Genomic DNA, 19,736 nt, shown 5'->3' with positions numbered 1-19,736 from the left:
CTACCTAAGGATCCTACGACTCCTATGATATACCACACAGCTTGGTCAGGTGAAAATCTGACCATGTAGTATGCGAGAAATCTGGAAATCCCAACCCATAGGAGAGAATGGTGGCTTGAATGACAAGTCCTAGAGGGGAACACCCTGGATAAAAAACATATTTTCATTTAATTTTGAAAGAAAATCAAATTTGAGGGGCAGGGCAAAAATGTCAGTGTTTTTTTCTGGAAATTCAATTTGACAGAAAGGTGACAGTTCTCAACTCCATGAAGAAGAAAATAACAGCCATAGGGAATAGACATATATGCACTGCATGTTGTACACCTGTGAAACACTATATAGTCACCAAGTAACCTATTTATTTGCTAGGCAGTAATCAAACCTTGTTTTCAATGGCCTAAACAATAGGATTCATGCCTTAATGTGTCCTTCCTCCCTTGGAGTTGACATACTTATAATATCCCCTTATAGACAAGGTAGACAGATTTAGCTCAGGTTGGCTTGTCGAATGTAAGTTTTCAATGAGAATTTGGAATTAACCTCAACAGCTGTAGAACGTTTCTCTATCTATGAGCTGAATATACAGTTTAATAGAATTAAAACTCAAATACTACACTGTGACAAATGGGATTCTGTAATGGTGAACTGTGTACAGTATTGCTTCCAAAATCATAACACAATGGTAAGAGTGCAACATCAAACACTCCCAAGTTAGAAAACCTCATAATGAGCTAATGTGGTGTTATGTCCACTTTACATGGAGAATAAGACCAAAATTGTGAAGTATCTCATTTTCAATGCCCAGTGTGAGAATCTGTGATCTGATTTTCCACAGTATTTAGCATTTTTACTCTTTATATATTCAGAACAGAAAACTGTTGACCTCAGTTGTAGTTCTGAGTGCTCAGCACTTCTACAAATCACAGCCCAGGTGTTTCAATTTGGTAGCAAGAAAGCAAGGAACATGTAGTGAGCGCCTGTGAAAAATTGTTTTAGATTACTTGCTTAGCATTACCCAGGGATTCTGCTGGAGAGTTGGGATCAGCATCTAGTGCTCAAGGGAGACATTCAGTTGCTTTAACCACAAGACCATCTCTTGTATCCCTGCAGTCCCTTGCCTCATTCTCCAGCTGGCTCCTTGTTTCAGCACAAATGAGACTTCAATTCTACAGAGAACAATGTCCTTCACTGAAGAATACTGATTTTTTCCAAGATCACAGTCCCATCCTGTACGTTGAATGACAAGTGTACTGTGGAAAATAATATGTAACCACGTAATTAAAGACAGTATTGTAATGCACACTAGGGAAGCACATTAATGTTACTCAAGTACTTTCAGTTTTGGCATTTCCTAATTTTTGAGGACTTGACTCTGCAATTTTAATGTTCTTCTAATGTAGCTTGTTTTTTTAGTGTAATTTCCTAAGGTTTTTTTAAAATTGTGAAAATTGAATAAAAAAAATGCAATGCATGTTCAGTTGTTCTATGGGGACAATGTATGTATGGTCCAGTTGTCATGTCAGAGCTATGAGAAGATCTTCAGTAGATACAGAACCTTCTACAAATTCAGCTGCCAAATTATAACAAATAACTGATGAGCAGATGCAAACGGAGATTTGTCACAGGTTTATAACTTGGATAAATCTGATTGGTTTTTTTTTTCCCCACTGGGAAAGCAAAAGGCACATCTTTGGCACCTAAGAAATATCAAATCCCTGCTCCAAAGCAAGGAGGTGCTAAAATGTCTCTATGAAAGAGTTGTAGCATTTAAAAAGAGACCAAACAATGTATTTTGTTTAAATCTCTTTCTGAGAAAAGCTAAAGCATTAGTTCTGAAGCAAACAAAAAGTCAGCATGGGGGCTTTCTTAGCACAGAACATATCAGCTCAGCAGTTGAGGCGTGACAAAGTTATAAACAACAGATAACAGGGTCCTGTAATGGAAAATGTTAGACAGCCTTCTTAAGAAGAGCTAGCACTCTGGGCTGCCTGTATTAGAGTGTTCCAACAAACTGATGGCTACTTATGTCTTTGCCTTTGTCACTTTAGTGTACACTCTGAGCACAGTGACAAAAGGGGTAGAGCTCCTAGCCTGCTGCTCCAAAAGCACACACACCCACTACTTGAGCCACAGGATAATTCTTCTTAGCTGTTAGCAATAAATGATCTATGATACACACTTGTGTACTTCTCATTCCATCCACTGAAGAGGGCAGTGGTGCCTGAACATGCGTATGTCCGCACAAGTGCACCCTCCCTGTTGCCTCCTGTTTCAGACTGCATTATTGTGTCTTAGGATTTTTTCTGTTATCAGTGCCCTTTGTTTCTCAGTGTCTTTGTGTTTGTTTTGTACATCACTGCTTTCAGACTAATCTTTCCCTGCGGCCTCATGAGAATTTTTATTTTTTTCTTAAGTGCTTTTTCACTGTCTCACCTAATTGTGCTACAGCATCCGTGGCCGATTTACTCCTTCGACTATCTGGCATGAGTCAAAAGGCTATAGATACTGACTTCCCCTAGAGTTAGTCCATTCAGGCCAAAGACGAGGCATGCAGGTAGGGGAGGATCTCTGTGAAATCTATATGACTGCCGCCGGTGTTGTGCCTTTTCTGTAGGTGAACAGAGGACCTTGGTCACTGGGGCTAAAATAGCAACTTTCAGCAGTGCTAAATTAATTTTGAAAAATGTTACACCCTTCCCCTGCCCTGGCTTCTCCAGTATTAAATTAGGGAGATTCTTCTCACTCTGTGCAATCTGATCATAGGTGTATCTATGTAATTGATTCTGTAGCTTTTGTAATGTGCCTTTTACCTCAGTATCAAGGTGCCGTTGTAGGGTCTATTAGTCACTCAGAAAATCAGTCAAACTGTTGAACATTTTATCAGAAGGCTGATTTTCCTACAGAAATATTCCAAATTAATTAGCATTCACTACAGGCCAAAACAGGGGGCTCAGGAATCCATGTATATAGTAAACTAAATTCTACCTTTATTACTGTGCACTAAAAGCAAGAAGATTTAAAGAAAAATGCATTAATACATTTCTATAGTTTGGATCTTGCAATGTAAAACAGCAAAATTTAGATACTGGAACATTTCATACAGTTAATAATATTCATCATCAGGTAAAGAAATAACAAGCTCGATAGAAGCAGAAGTTGTTATTGTATTACTCAAGTCAGATGTTAACACATATAAGTTGCTTTTAAGATATATTTTCTCAGGCAGGGGCTTTGAATACAAGTTTCCAATTTGTCCTTCTTTGGTGAAGCTTAGCTGGATATTATAGTGAAAAGTCCTAGAAATTATCCCAGTGAGGCACTTAGTATTTGAGGAGCTCAGGGTAATACTTAGTCTGTGTTCTGGTGCAGATCAAGGTACTAGGCAAGGCAGATGTCTGGAGATGTAGGATGAGATCCCGTGTTCCCCAAAGACTGGTCTCAGATAGTAGGTATGCAACCTTTTCATTCTGAGTTTGTCTTAGAATCTGCGGAACTGGTGAACATGCTCAGATGTCCTAAATAAATCTCTGAGGCATAGAGATGCCTTTCTATGACCTAAGTGGTAACTTTGCCTCTGAGTGGAGAACAAATTATTATTGTTGTTAAATTTATCCTATAACATGAAAGGTGCCTAAAGTTCTTTGTCTTTGTAATGAACAATGACCGCCTGCACACAGATACCATGGGAACTGGGACATGCAAGCTCTGTGACTGTGTGCCTCCCTCAAGGCAGTTAAATATATGCATGGTTCTTAAAACGTTGACTTCCCCCACTTGAAAATATTTCAGTGTTTATGACTTTATAACCAGGTATTCTACAAAATAGGACATGCAGGTGAATGATGGGCACTGTATGAGAGGAGCAAGGAATGCTTCCTGCCTAAGGAATGTCTTTCAATGACCTCAAGGTATGTGTGTTACTGAGGAGGAATTATCGCACCGTTCTGGAAAGAGAAGCAGCCAAGCTGGCTTTTATATTCAAATTCGGCACATTAACACATGGTTTAAATTGTGATGGGAACTTTCTGAGTCACTATAGGGGCTCATCTGCATACTTGGCTCGGTCTAATTCTTGACCTTCCCCCCCACCCCTCCACTCTCTGATTTGCTCACCTTGATTATCTTTTTCTGATTTGTCCTCCTTGCTTACTGTTTTTGGTTTTCTGTGCCTTAAATATAGAGTCTGTTCTGGTCTGGCTATGGTCTGAAGAAGTGGGTCTGTCCCACGAAAGCTCACCTAATAAACTATTTTGCTAGTCTTTAAAGTGCTACTTGACTGCTTTTTGTTTTGATTCCTGCCTAAGGGTTTATCTACATGGAAAACCAGGGTGTGATTCTACGGCGGAGTGGAGCCCCATGTGCCCTATTGGCGTTAGAGTCCCTCTTCTCTGCCCTTTATTCTCCCTCTTCCAGGTCCTTTTACAGAGACTGCACCCATTTGCTGGTCTAGTAGCCATCCTTGTAGAGCTTGGGGTTTATTCAGACAAGTGAAACTCAGAGCTGTAGACCTGTGCGTGCTTTGGGTTGCCGCACACAAAAGTTGTCGTGTAGATAAACCATAATATTGGGGATGTAGCAGGTGAATAAACTACATCTAAAAAAAATTAAACTAAAACTAACATTTTTAAAAGAGATTCCTATGACGACTAAAAAAATTCACTTTAACTGCTGTTTGTGTGATAATGGGGACATCTAGTGATGGTCAGGCTAACAGCAAATGTGCATTACACTTGGATGGGGAAGGGCATGCCTAGCAGCAGCCAAGCACTCAGGCTATGTTTCTTACTTAATCCTGCCTGCCTTCAAATGAATTCAGTATTAGCTACCTGCCAAGCTACCTGCCAAGCCAGGAATATTTTTTCTTTCTCCCCTCTCACCTACTCCCTCTCAGCATCTTCACTTGATTGCAAAGAGGCTCTTTTGACTGTTCTGAAAAGCCATCTGATTAGGGCTTTCATTAATCCAGGAGCTGAGCTGTTCACATTGGGCAGGAGAAATTCTTTACGTGTTTCAGACAAGCAAAGTTGCCCATCGTGAGAATCTTGATACTAAATCGCCCTCTTGTATGCACAGCTCATCTTACAATAAACTCCCTCCCCTCCCACAACTGACTTAAAGAAAACTAATGTATAGATGCCCTGTTTCCTCTACACCCTGTTAAAGTATCATGTACTTTCATGGGTTCTCTTGCTGCTGATTAATGAAGGCCTCTCTATGTCTATTCTAGCTGCTTCCTGAGCAGCTTGCTTTCCTCCTGTCTGGTTCATTACATGAGGAGCAGACTGAGGAGGAAGTCTCTGTTAACACACAGCTTATCTCTTGGGAACCTTTATTCACTAAGTGGCAGTTTGATTTTATTATGGTAAAACCATTATTTGTTTGTTTGGATGGATACAGGCTGGGTCTTGTGCACTGGTTTGTGACATCATTGTCAATTTCAGTAGAATTCCAATTTATCAACATCCTTCTTGAACTGTGAACACCAGAGCTGGACACAGTATTCCTGTCGCAGTTGCACCAATCCTAAATACAGACCTAATGTAACCTCTTTACTCCTACCTGATGTGCCCTTCTTCATATAGCCAAGGATCATATTACCCTTTTGGTGATGGTGTTGCATAGGAAGCTCACATTGAGCTAATTGTCTGCTGTGATCCGTAAGCCCTTTTCAGAATCACTGCTGCTCAGGTTTGAATTGCCACACTGTGGCCGTGTCTACACTAGCCCCAAACTTCGAAATGGCCATGCAAATGGCCATTTCGAAGTTTACTAATGAAGCACTGAAATGCATATTCAGTGCCTCATTAGCATGCGGGTGGCTGCGGCACTTCAAAATTGATGCGGCTCGCGGCCGCACGGCTCGTCCTGACGGGGCTCCTTTTCGAAAGGACCCCACCTACTTTGAAGTCCCCTTATTCCTGTGAGCAGATGGGAATAAGGGGACTTCGAAGTAGGCGGGGTCCTTTCGAAAAGGAGCCCTGTCAGGAAGAGCCGCGCGGCAGCGAGGGGCATCAATTTCGAAGTGCCGCGGCCGCCCGCATGCTAATGAGGCGCTGAATAGGTATTTCAGCACTTCATTAATAAACTTTGAATGGCCATTTGCATGGCCATTTCGAAGTTTGGAGCTAGTGTAGACACGGCTTGTAAGTGTAGACTACCTTTTTTTGTTTCTAGATGCATGGCTTTATATTTATATTATATCTGAATATAGTACAATGCATACTGTTTGTTTGTTCTTGGATTTCCAAACAGTCCAGATTGCCCTGCTCTCTTACTTATTCACTTCTCCTCTAGTATTTGTTTCATCTATAAACTTTATCAGTAATAATTTAGTTTTCTTACAAGTCATTGATTAAAATGTTAAATAATATAAGTCCAAAACTGATCCCTATCATACCCATTAGAAACACACCCACTCAGTGAGAACTCTCCATTTACAATTACATTTTGACTCCAATCAGCCAGACAGTTTTTAATCTGTTTAATGTGTGCCTTGTTGATTCTTTTTATCTTTATAGTTTCTTAATTAAAATATGCGGCACCAAACCAAATACCTTATAGAAATCTAAGTAGATTACATCATCATCATTACTTTTATTTGCCAAACTTACAATCTCATAGAACGAGATATTGTTAGTTTGATGCGATATATTCTCCATAAAACCATGTTGCTTGGTATTAGTTATATTACTCCTATTTATTCTTAACCAGGTTGTGTATCATTTGATCCATAATTTCGCTTGGGATTGATGTCAAGCCGGTAAACCAGTTATTACCCAATTTGTCCTATATACACTTTTTAAAGGTTGGTGGCACATGTCCTCTGGAAGTTCTCTGGTGTTCTAAGACTTATTAAAATCAGTTAGTAGTCCAGAGAGCTCCTATGACAGTTATTTTAAAATTCAGGGGTGCAAGTTATCTGGATCAACTAATTTAAACATTTCTAGCTTTAATAGCAGCTGTTGAACAACTTCCTTAGTTATTGCTAGAATGGAAAGTATGTAATCTTCATCAGTTATCATCATCTTGATAAGATATGAATGTACTGCTTGTTTTGTCCATACATATAGAACAGAAATATTTATTAAACTTCTCTGCTTTATTAACAGTTCTACCATTTCCATCTAATAATGGACATTGATGGGATTCCTCTGTTCTTAATATACTTTAAAATCTCCATTTTCCTTAATTCTATTGAACATAATTTCTTCCTTATGTTCTTTAGCTTCCCATATCAATTTTCTACAGTTCCTAGCTTCTGATTTGTATAAATTACTATCTGCATTTCCTTCATTCTATTTGAATGACTTGTAGGCACAGGACCCTGTAGTCCTGCTTCAGTAAGCACCGAAGGGGTAAGCAGAGATGATTGGGACTGGGCGTATATCCCATGTCCTCATGGAAGCAGGGCTGTGTGGACTAGCAAAACTATTATCCTGACTCTAAAGCAGCTTTTTAATTATTTTAATGAAATTTTATACTTTTGCCATGCAGTATTGCCCTGTTGGGCAATGTATTAGAGTCTCATTTCTTTTGGTCATTTCCATAATTCCTCTTAGTCAGGCAAATTAAAAGGGAGTAAGTATATGCTTAAGTTTAAAGCATTGGTGTCAGGAGATCTGTTTATGTCATCCTTGGAGAAGTTATGCTCTTTTCTACTCAGTTTCTCTCTCTAAAGCTGCTAATGATGCTCACCCTTATGAGTCCAAGAGATGAAAGGCACTAGAGAATGGGCCATTATTACTATGATTAAATTAGAAAAGGAGAAGTGAAACTAGTTATCTATGGTCACACGTTCAAAGACACCAGAAGACCTGGTGAGGGTAAGGATTGACATCTCAAGGCAATCTGCAAGTAAGCATTCAAGAGTTGGGATATTCCATTACAAGATAGACATCTTGGTCTCAAATTGGGAGGATTTCTATGTGTTCTGAAATCAGCATCCTGACCCATTTTGATTTTATTTACACAGGAAAATACAAGGTCACTGGCCAAGATCCTGTGATCTGGCCAAGCAGCACTTAACACAGGTCCCAAGCAGTTAGAACAAAAGTGGCATCAAGCTACTTTTCTGTCCCTCAGACCTTGAAAAGACTTGGGCCAGTTTTCCCTGCAGTGTAGTTTAACACCGCCTCAGAGCTGTTCTGTTGCATGACTGATAGAAACCTTCCAGAGATAATCTGTCAGCCCATATGTATCAAAGAGCAGTCTGGCCATGCTCTTTCTTAGGAACAGACCTCACCAGCAGGGCTAGATTAGGGAAGGTGCTTTAGGGGCTGCAGCCCTTAGTCTGAGACCCTAGGAAGCAGCTAATAAAGCCCCTGCAGGCTGCAGCTCTGCCTGGCAGGGGGAAAGCCGCTTTTCATGTTGCCATTCCTCCTCCCCCACCTCCAGCAGGAGCCACAGGCATTGCCACTAGTGTGGCTTGCCTAGAGGCTCCACCTCCGCAGCTCCTATTAACTGGGAATCGTGGCCAATGGGAGAGGCAGGGTGTGGTATCTGCAAGTCTAGGGCTGTGTGGAGCCATCATTTTCTCCCAGGAACTGTGCCAGGTAAGCCTCCAACTCCCTGATCCTTCTCGCACCCTACTTCCTGCCTCGACCCCCATCCTCCCACTCCCAGCCCACTCTTACACCCTATTTCCTGCCCTAAACCTGCACACTCATCCCCAAGCTGCCTCTGCACCCTACCTCCTGACCAGTCCCCCCCTCCCACCCTGCTCCCGAGCAGTCCCCTCCTGCACACTGAGCCCCTTATTTTGGTCCCACACCAGCGCCTAGGGGGCTCCCACAAAATCTTTTAGTCCCAGTCACCCAGAAGATTTTATACAGTCCTGCTTACCTCATGCCAGGATGGGGCCAAGAGTGGTTAACTTAAAGTCAGCTGTGTGAGCATCACACCACTCCGGTGAGTTAAACCATGATTCCATCCAGTGTGGGCTGCCAGCCTAGCACAGAAAGGATTCAGCAGGGCTGAGATTATGGGCTTTGCTTTTTTGGAGGCTACTTGATAGTATAGAAAGGGAGTTTTTATTTTTAAACTCTGATCCTGTGTTTGTACTTTACCTTTGAAACATCAGGAATATTGTCTGATTTTGGAGTACTCCTCCAAGGCCCAGAGAACTGGAATGGGGAGGGCAGTGTCTTTCTTAGTCCTCAATTGAAGGGGCAAATGTTTGTAAGTCTTCCACAAAAGATGTTTTCTAATAATGTTTGCCTGGAGTTCAATACTTTTATGCACTCAGGTGCACGTACATACACACTTCAAACAGTTTGACAAAAATCCTTGCCCCTCTTGCATAGTTTTTCACTCTCCTTTTCCTTGTGATGTCCTACCACGACTGGTTCTCCAGTTGTCCATATAATCTTTTAGGAGAAATAGCACATGACTTTCTAAGGTAAAAGAAGAGCTGAGTCCCCTTCCCCTTTAGACAAAAGCTAACCAAAGAAAACAAGCCTTCCAGTCACAGAATCATAGGGTTAAAAGGGACTGCATGGGTCATCTAATCTAACCTCGGCCCTTCCGTATAGCTCACAAAGAAGTAAAAATGGCAATAAACCAGTTGCTTTTGCCTTGTGCTGTAGAAGCCAGTGTCACTTTTGTGTCATAAAATTGGTGCATAATATTTGTTTTTTGCATATTTACAGAGACTTGACATTAGAAAGAAGGCTTTGGTCTCCATTGTCATATATCCCAATGACACACAGCCACTGTACAGAAATGACAGAGAGCACTGAAGTTGCAACACAGTCCTCAAATTCAGGGCTTAGAGATGTCATCATATAAGGTCTGAAATATGATATATTTTATCTGTAAACTTTTAAAGAATACATTGTATTCCCCTATTGAATATTAATTAATATTGGTAAAGACCTTTGAAGGTGCAGAGTACTATACAGTCTTCCCCCGCCTTACAAGGATAATTCGTTCCTGAAAAACCCCTCTTAGGGTGAATTCTCGTAAGTCAAAAATGTAATTACCATTAATTTCAATGGGAAAAAAATTTATGCATTCCTGAGCCCCAAAATGTACACCCGTTTTTGCTAAAACAACACCAAGTTCCATTAAATCTGGTGCAAGGGGGCGGGCAGGGCAGAGCAGGGCACGGGAAGGCAGCTCGGCCTGAGCGCAGCTTAGGTTAAGTGGGGAGGGGGCGCTGCCAGGGGCTGGCTGTGTGGGGAGCTAGGCAGGCCTACGGGGCCCCTGGCTGGCGAGGGACAATGCCTCTGTCATGTGGGGCTGCATGGCGGAGAGGCCCTGCTGGTGGCAGCCAAAGCGGCAGCAGCGGGCGAGCCAGGTGCTAAATGGGAGGGAGCACCACAGATGGCGAGTGGTGCCCCAGGCACAGCTACGCAGAGCGGGCGGCAGAGGGCCCCATGCCACCTGCGGGGGGGTGAGCGGCAGCAGCGGGGCTGGGATGGATTGTGCGCCCAGCATCAGTGTCTCGCAGAGCGGTGTGATCTGCTGCTGGGACTTGGACGGGTCTACCTCCCCGCACCAGACTGCCGCCCTCTCGCAGGGTGCCACCGCCCCCCTGCACAGCCTCTTCATCAAGACCAATGCAGCCGACTCCATCACCTTGGTGCTTGCCTATCAGAGCCCCCAGCCTCCAAATTGGTCCTTGTAAATGCGAAGAAATGCCTCAAAAGCTGAAGAAGGGATATTAAATTAAACTTCTCGTAAAGTCAAATTCTCGTAACTCAAATGGGCGTATCTCGGGGTATGACTGTAATTAGGAATATTATAAATGAAGTGGCCAAAATTTATATACCACTACTGCCCTCCATTGGATGGATTCAGAACTACTAGGCTCTTTAAAACAATCTTCTATCAAGTGCCTCTCTTAGCCCAAGAGGTCGGGGCATAGGTGCTGGAAGTAGGGATACTTGAAGTGTTTTCTACTATATACAGGCTTTACAGATTGGTTCAATTGCTGTCAGCAACCCCACTATACAAATTGTTCCAGCTACCTGGGTAGCAGTTTATTCTTTTGGAGCAAGAGGATCTGAGCTGTATCCCAAATGCCATTGTGAAGCTCTGAGGATTGGTATTGCATGGAGCCTGCTGAGGTGCAAAGTGGAAACAAAAGATTTCTTTTTTAAAATTATTCTGGGTCTGTCTTCTTTAGAATCTTACCAACCTGTCTCTCCTACTTCTATCCTTTTATGTTTATTCCTGTTTGTTCTCCCTGTTACTGCAAGTCAGGGTGGCTTTCCTCTGTTCCTTCTTTTTCAACAGAGACTAGTTACGAGTTTCTGGTTCTGGAAATAGCGGTCTCTAGTTTACTTGAGCTCCCCCTCTGGCTGGATATCAGCCCCTGGCACAGCAGAAGAAAACTTGTCAGGTTTTGTGATTGATACTGCGTGGTAAGATTTTTTGGCAAGAGAAAACTTACGGCTAAGTTTGTTTGTTTTTGTGAGCAGGGAGCGTTATGACTGTTCAGGATCCAGATACACTCTCCAATATTTCACAGCAAATGTAATATACGTGACATTTTAGCATTTATGTTTTAAACTTGAAGTAATCTTTTGGGAGTAATAAAGAAACTGCAGTAGGGGTATAGATTTTCCTACAGAGATGTGTGTATGTGCACACTAAGGGTACAGCCTCTCATGTGTTTTATAGCGGGCTCTATGCAGATGAACCATCATGGTTCCAGACACATATTGTATATTATGTACTCGATCTTCTGTGGCAGTGTGTGCATTTGGGTCTATTGTGGAGTTACAGTGTTCCCTGACTGCCAGTTAAGTTTCTCTTCTGCTGTTCTGATCCATGACATTTATAGTGCGCCACCTGTTATTTCTAGGCACCGTCCTCACTTTTTCCTCCCACTCTGTCATCATGTAAGAGTCACCCAAGGTTTTGCTCCAATAGCCAGAGCATTTTTGACTGCTTTTGTTCCACACCTGGTAGGTCGTGGGAGGCATTTGCACTGGTTGCAGAATTGATGTATGCTGTATATCTTTGCCTTGGACAGGTTGTTTATAAGAATAATGACATCCGTCTGGAGCTGTCGCGCTTGGCGAGGATCAGTGACACCAAGATGAAGATCTATGGAGAGGTGAAGTTCACATGTGAGAATGTTGCCACATTGGATCCCATCAGCTTTGAGACGCCAGAGGCCTACATCAGCCTACCGAAGTGGAACACCAAGAGGATGGGCTCCATCTCTTTTGACTTCCGCACCACTGAGCCCAATGGCCTGATCCTCTTCACTCACGGCAAGCCCCAGGAGAGGAAGGATGCCAGGAGCCAAAAGAACACCAAAGTAGATTTCTTTGCAGTGGAGCTGCTAGATGGGAACCTCTATTTGCTGCTTGATATGGGCTCTGGCACCATCAAGGTGAAAGCCACCCAGAAGAAAGCCAATGATGGAGAGTGGTATCATGTAGATATCCAGCGAGATGGCAGATCAGGTAAGAAGATAAAATCTTGAAACCTTTCTCTTCTGGTGGAGGGAAGCATAAAATCCTAGTCCTTTAAAATTCTTACTCTTAGAAGGGAGTAGCATGCTTGCAATAACACAGTGCTTAGCAGAAAAGGAGACATTTCGAAGTGTTCAGCATGGATTTTGGAACAGCACCACAGAAGAAGACTTTATAGGCAGCCCTTCAGTATCTTGCCTTTTAACTCTATTTAATCTGCACTTCGTTCGGTAATCATTTACATTATCATAGTGGTCACTTCTTGGTGGGCCAAGCCTTGAGGACAGTCACTTAATGAATTTTATTGTTCAGTCTTTAGTCCAACTAACTCCCATTGACTTCACTAGGAGTATGTGCTGTTCAGAAACTGAATAAGTACATTGGCATCTGATTCAATATTAGCACCCTGTCTAGGGTCTGGGGAGACTAGTTAACAACTAACGGGGGAAACTTCCAAACTAAGGAAGAGAGGAGTTGGCCAATCCTTGTGCTCTATTCCATTGTTTCCTGTGGTGCTTTTTCAGGTCTCTGTCTGAATGAAGATTCTTCCTTTATTCCTCGCTAGGCTTTTCCTTTCCCAAGTATTTCTGAGAATCAGAGTATCAGAGAGGTAGCTGAGTTAGCCTGTATCTTCAAAAACAACAAGGACTTCTTGTTGTGTCTGAGAATCAGGGTTCTTCTCTGAGTCTTTCTGTATCTGGTTGAGTCCTCCTTGCTGCTTCTCACTTTTAGAATTTCAACTAACATGATGAATTTTTAATATTATGCCAATCCCCATATTATATAGGCACCAAAGGTATTTTCTTTGTGCTCCAAAATAAATTAAGTGAAATAATATCTACAATTTGATCCTTATGAATATGTGAAGTTAGGTTCAATTCCATCAGGAATTGAATATCTGGTTGTATGTTGCTGGAAAAGGAATTTTGCCTACATTTGTAGTTAGGTCTGAGATTTGATCTGTGATATCCATAATAAAAGGTCCTGGAATTGTGCTTCTTGGGGCTTGCAACAAAGTGTTCTCAGCAGAGATAATGTGCTTCCCCTGATTTTTCAAAAGAGATGACTTTTAGGGACCATTGCACAGCCCATCCCATCATCCAGGCCGTTGTCTGAAGAGCAGGTTGTTTCTGTGACAGCTTAAAGGAATTTCTCTGTGTTTGACATTGAACCCTGCTAGGTTTTAATGTATGTAATTTTATTCCATTAGCACCTAGAGACATCGGCAGGAGTATTTTACAAATGAAGATGTAAATAAATAAATGATTTCTGGAGATTTGCTAGAATCTAATTAACTTGCAAGGATAAACTCAATTAGTAGCATTCATTATTGTCTACAGTTTTGCTTGCTCACATGAAGCAGACCTGTTTCCTGGGCAAAGAACTCTAGAGTAAGATGAAAAAGATTACCCCTCCCCAAACTCCTGGATGAAACAGTAAAAACGCAAATAGAGAGGGGCACATTTTGGTGCAGAACAATAGCTGAGACTGACATTACCCCCAGGAGAAGTCACCTTAGCTCCCCAAGGAGGCAAACTGCAGGACTGACTTGTTTGTTGCTCAGCAGAAAGTTTATTGATCGCCTGAAACCTGATCAAAGATAACAGACTTCAAATTAAATGTGCTTTGTTGAACAGCAGTGAACAGATTTGTTCTTTTCTTTTTTAACTGAATTTTGAGCTGATGAAAAGTGCTGCATTGATAGATGACTGATGGCCTTTCTGCCAAGTAACGGGGGCACCAGCACTGCGAGTTCCCTTATGTCAGCCCTTTAGTGTACAATAACCAATCAGACCCCCCTAGGGACTCTACTAGAGATGAGAAGGGAATTCTGTCTCCATGGTTTGTTCCATCCCTGGCTTTTTTGATTGTTTGCCAGCAAAGATGCCAGCTAGGTCTAGTGCTTTTTGAGGACAAGTGTCTGCTAAACACTGGAGTAGGAGGCAGCATACTCATTTCACACAGGCCCAGGGCTGGATTAAAAAGGGGCTTTAGGGGAGTCTGCACAGGCTCCAGGCTAAGGAGTGACTTCATCGCCTGGAACCCTGATCTGCAGCCATTGTATCCTTGCATTCTGGGACAGCCTCTCCTGGCAGAGGGAAAGGAGAGGAAAAGAGGGTGGCTCAGTGTGCTGCCATTCCTCTCTCACCACCCCAGTTAGAGCTCCCGTCTTCTCACTGCCTTTACCTGAAGGGCTCGCCCCCACAGCTCCCATAGGCCAGAAATTACAGTCAGTGGGAAATGGGGTGGAGGGGTGGGTAGAACCTGCAGGGCCATGTGGTGCCTCCTGTTCCCCACCATGCCAAACAGGAGCTGTCTCAAGTAAGCATCCTGCACCCCAATCCCCAGCCCCAGACATGGGCCCTTCTGGCTCCCTAACTCTCCCCAGACCCTGCATCCTCACTCTAGCCTCTGGTCCTGAGCCTTCTCCTGCACTCCAGACCCTTTGGCCCCAACCTGAAGACCACTCCTGTACCATAAGCACCTTATCTCCAGCTCTATCCCAGAGCCTGCACCTCTAGTTGAAGCCCACACCTCCTCGTGCACTTACTCTCCTGCCTCAAACTGCAGCCCCCTCCCACACATTGAATACCTCTCACTCTGGAGCCTAGCCCCCCCCCCCCCCCCCCCCCGCCCAAAAAAAAATTAACAGCCGCAGGTCCCCAACAGAGTTAATCTGGCCCTGCATAGGCCATCCAATAGGTGTCACATTTTGATGAGTGACAACTGTTGTTTGACCTGGGCTAGATTTGACTCAGTGAACCAGATATTCTGTATCTCATTTGTAAGCCACCCCATCTTTATTAGATTATTTTCTTTCTTCTAGTTCTCCTGAGGAAGTAAAAACTTTGTGCTCTACTTAACTCAGCAGAATCACCTGCAAAGGTCCAAGTTCTCCCTGCTACTAGGTACTGAAGTAGGAAAGGGCCTGCCCGGAAGCTGAGCAGTTGTCCTGCTGAAATAACCTCTGGCATCACCAGTCCTTTTTGGCTCCTTATGTGCTTCAGTCAGTGCTGGCTGCCAATGCAGCCAAAACGATATCTTCACTGTATGCCGACAAATGCTGATAGCTCAGATTTGGAGGCCTAGCATCCAGTCCCATGTCCTGTCGTCTTTCTGTCCCTGCGCAGTCTCTTTACTGGGAGTGTCTATAAAATGTGTCCCCAGTTTTAGCTGGGAAATGTTGCCAATTATTACCAGAGAACATTTTCAGCCAGTTCTGAACCACGGGCACATGTTATCCCACCCCTGCTAATTCTGAAAACCCGACTGGCAGACCTCATATCTAGTCACATCAGTGTACTGTTTCCCATATAGGCTCTGCCTTCACTGGTTACTGCCTTTTTGGGCCTTCCCCCTCACTTATTCAGTCCCCCAGGGGTCAGAAATGAGGCAGAAGAGCCTTTCTGACTTCTGAGTATAAGAGCTGAGGGGTCGGCTCATCACTGCGGTGCCTCTTGCCAGTCACACCATGAATTAGCTCTTTTCCTCAGCAGGGTGTCCTCTTCTGGCCGGGCTCACACCTCTTGTCACTCTCTGTTCTGATATCTCCACTGTCTGGACCCATGTCACACCCTGTACTGCAGTGTTCTCTTAGGGACGCTGTCCTCCTGCAGTGCACACCGCTTCTTTCTCCCCATTTCTGGGGGTAACAGCAGTCATCAGTCTCACCTGCCACTGTGGCCAACTACAGCCCTGTGCCTCGGGGAAAGCTGCAGCCTGTAAAGGCCATGCTTCAGTGTGGCTAGGTGTGGTGTGAGGGGGAAGGGGAAACCGAGGTCCACTCACTACTCTGGGTCCTGATCCAGGGACCCTATGGTGGCAGCCTTGTCCCACCCTCCTTCTCTGCTCCATTTACTGCTCATGCTCCCTGGGCCACTTTCCAATGACTCTTGTGCCTTCTCAGCCCTTGTGTCAAGGCCACAGCATGGCAGGCATCAGGCAAGAGCCTCTTTCTCTCTGGCCCACTGAGTCTGCTGATCACTGCTCCACCCAAGATGCTTCTCCTTTGCTGGGAACCAGTCCTGCACCCCTGCTGATCACGACCCAACTGCCCTCTGTTCTGCTGAGCAACTCCTTATAATAGGGCTGTCCCAGCAAGCCACCTTTTGAGTAGCTCCCTATGAGCCTCTCCCTGATTGAAGGGTGTTAGTGCAGGCCCACTCTGGCCTGCTCTTAACCCATCCCTTGCTGGAGTGGGGCAACCACTGTGCTACACTGAGTCAGAGGTTTGTACTGTCTTTCCAGAATTGTAGATGTTAGAGATGGAAAAGATCTACTAGCTCATTTGGTCCTTTTTTTCTTGGGCAAATGCTGAATTGGTCCCTTTTGTCTGGTTTTAAATGTTCCATGTAATGGGACTGCTGTCACTTTCATAGGGAGACAGTTCTAGAGCCAAATGCATCTCACGGTCACCAGACTTAGCTTATTACTCAGCCAGGATACTTCCTTTCTCAATGTTATCTCCTTCCTTGGTGTTTTCAGCTTTTCATTATGTGCAGACTGTGCTATGCCTCCCCCTCTGTGGTTGATCGGTCAAGCTAAAGAGGTTTCATCTGATCTTTTAAACTTCCCCCAAAAGTGAGAACATCCATCCCCGTAATTATTTGTTGCCTTTCTCTTGCTTGTCTCCATCTTTTTGATAATATACTGTCCACAACATGAACACAGCCTTCCAGATGCAGTGACAGAAGAGCCAGATGAAATGAACTTGCTACTCTGTGATGTGCTGCCTTGGCAAGTATAAGCATATTGCGTTACATCTCTGCTCTTGCCATATGAAGAAGAAAAAAAAAAGTCTGTGGTACTGCAATTTACATACACTAAATGGTTCTGAGATTTTAATTTGTAACGCTTCTATTGCCTCAAACACTCTGCTGCCTCTGACCTTATCCCAAAGTTATGCAGAACATCACACACATGAAATACCTGTTCGCAATCTGTTCTCTATTCTGGAAGATGCGTATTACAGCTTAAGGCGGGAAGAGGTATACATGTGTGACTGCATTTTCTCACAGCAAACTCTATTAACCAACTTCCTTGGCCCCCTCCTAGAAGTATAGGATAAAGAATGCAGTGATCTGGAATTAATCTTAAAGCATAAAAGGTCCCTTCTGGGGACACAGAGTGCCATAATGACACAGCAATCACATGCAATGATTTATAGCTAGATGGAACAAGTTTCTGATTCATAGTTCAAAGTGGACTTGTGGGCTGGTATTCCTTTCTCAAAAACAACTGAAATCCTGAATGAGGAGCAGTGTGATCCAATAAATACACTGCACTGGTCTGTCAGAGGCCTGGATTCTGCATTTATCTCTGCCACTGACCTGTTGTTGACCTTGTGCTAATCTCTACACTTACTTGTTTTTGCCTTCCACCCACAGTGCATTTGGCTGTAAACTTTGTGCCAGGCACTGTCTCTTAAAATATGTATGTACAGTGCCTTGCACCATGGGGTTATCATCTTGCTTGAAGCCAAGAAACAACCATAATAAAAATAATAAGAACTCTCCGTTTTAGAATTCACCTTCATCTCTCTGTGTCTCCATTTCCTCATCTGTGAAATGGAGATAGTGGTACCTTCTTTTAAAATGCATTGAGGTCTGATGATGAAAGCATTATATAATCCCATATGGTCCCAGAGTCTTCTAATTCCAGCTGCACTTTGCAGTATACGATTTCCTGCCTTGCAGGGTGAATCCCACTGAATTCCTGAGTTTTTGCTCCTTTTTTTTTTTAAAGAAAGTCTCTGTATATCTAGAAGACATGAGGAAAATTAAGATCAAGTTACTGAATATGTGTGTTATTGTAGGACTTTGAGTCCTTGATCTGGATTGGGACCCCACTATGGTCTGTGCTGTAAAAGCACACATGACACACAATCCAGGTGTTGAAGAGTTTAGATCCTGTGGTGTGGGGGAAGAGATGGATGGGCAGTGTGGGATAAACTATCTCTGTCAGTGTTGTATTTTACTGGGGATCTTCAGATGCCTCAACTTAATTTATCATCATTAACCTGCACTCAAATACAATAGAAACTGAACTAGACCTGAGCATGAAGTAGAGCTGGTTTCTGATGTTTCCTTTTCCTCCTTACCCCAGGTACCATATCTGTGAACAGCAGACGCACCCCATTCACTGCCAGCGGGGAGAGTGAAATCTTAGACCTGGAAGGGGACATGTACCTAGGCGGGCTACCTGAGAACCGGGCAGGACTCATCCTTCCTACAGAGCTCTGGACGGCCATGCTGAACTATGGCTATGTAGGCTGTATCCGGGACCTGTTTATTGATGGACGGAGCAAGAACATCCGGCAGTTGGCAGAGGTGCAGAATGCTGCTGGAGTCAAATCCTCATGCTCCCGGCTCAACACCAAGCAATGCGACAGCTACCCATGCAAGAACAATGCTGTCTGCAAGGATGGTTGGAATCGCTTCATCTGTGACTGCACTGGCACTGGCTACTGGGGCAAAACCTGTGAGCGGGGTAAGTTACCTGAGCTTTGAGATCATGCTTACCAAACCTGGGGGTGTATAGGAACTCAGTGAGGACAAGATTATACTCCACCTGGACTTGATGTTGTTATTCTGATGGTGTCCACAATCTCCAGGGACTCTTGCCCTCACTTTGATAGCTTGTGGGATCTGAGTCTATCCAATAGCTTTCTTTGATAGGATAAGGAGAATTGTGGGTAGGGGAGAAGCAGTAGATGTGGTACACCCAGACTTTAGTAAAGCACTTGATATGATCTCGGATGATATTGTTATGAAAAAACTAGGAAAATGTAATTTAGAGGAGGCTACTATAAAGTGGGTGCATAACTGGCTGGATAACCATACTCAGAGAGTAGTAGTTTACAGTTCTCAATCCTGCTGGAAAAGTATAACAAGTGGGGTTCCTCAGGGTCCGTTTTAGGACTGGTTCTGTTCAATATCTTCATCTTCGATTTAGATATTGGCATTGAAAGTACGCTTATTATGCTTGCAGATGATACCAACCTGGGAGGGGTTGCAATTGCTTTGGAAGATAGGGTCATAATTCAAAATGATCTGGATAAATTGGAGAAATGGTTTGAGGTAAACAGGATGAAGTTTAATAAGGACAAATGCAAAGTGCTCCACTTAGAAAGGAACAATCAGTTTCACACATACAGAATGGGGAGAGACTATCTAGGAATGACTACAGCAGAAAGGGATCTAGGGGTTATAGTGGACCACAAGGTAAATATGAGTCAACAGTGTGATGCTGTTGCAAAAAAAGCAAACGTGATTCTGGGATACATTAACAGGTGTGTTGTGAACAAGA

At 43.5% G+C, this 19,736-nt stretch overlaps 1 protein-coding gene across 16 annotated transcripts in view; it reads left to right on the top strand.

Moving 5' to 3' along the window:
* NRXN3 (neurexin 3) overlaps positions 1 to 19,736 on the top strand; it is a 1,384,038-nt gene that overhangs the window by 391,281 nt on the left and 973,021 nt on the right. For all 16 annotated transcript variants that reach the window (XM_074996672.1, XM_074996671.1, XM_074996675.1 and 13 more), the window contains 2 exons: positions 11,981 to 12,419; positions 18,534 to 18,917. In XM_074996672.1, the coding sequence (XP_074852773.1) occupies positions 11,981 to 12,419; positions 18,534 to 18,917 (823 nt within the window). The remainder of the gene's footprint in view (positions 1 to 11,980; positions 12,420 to 18,533; positions 18,918 to 19,736) is intronic.

This window comes from Carettochelys insculpta, chromosome 6, assembly GCF_033958435.1.
Source record: "Carettochelys insculpta isolate YL-2023 chromosome 6, ASM3395843v1, whole genome shotgun sequence".
Lineage (NCBI taxonomy): Eukaryota > Metazoa > Chordata > Testudines > Carettochelyidae > Carettochelys > Carettochelys insculpta.
Note: the sequence above shows the minus strand (reverse complement) of the source record. Positions and strands in the feature narration are given on the sequence as shown.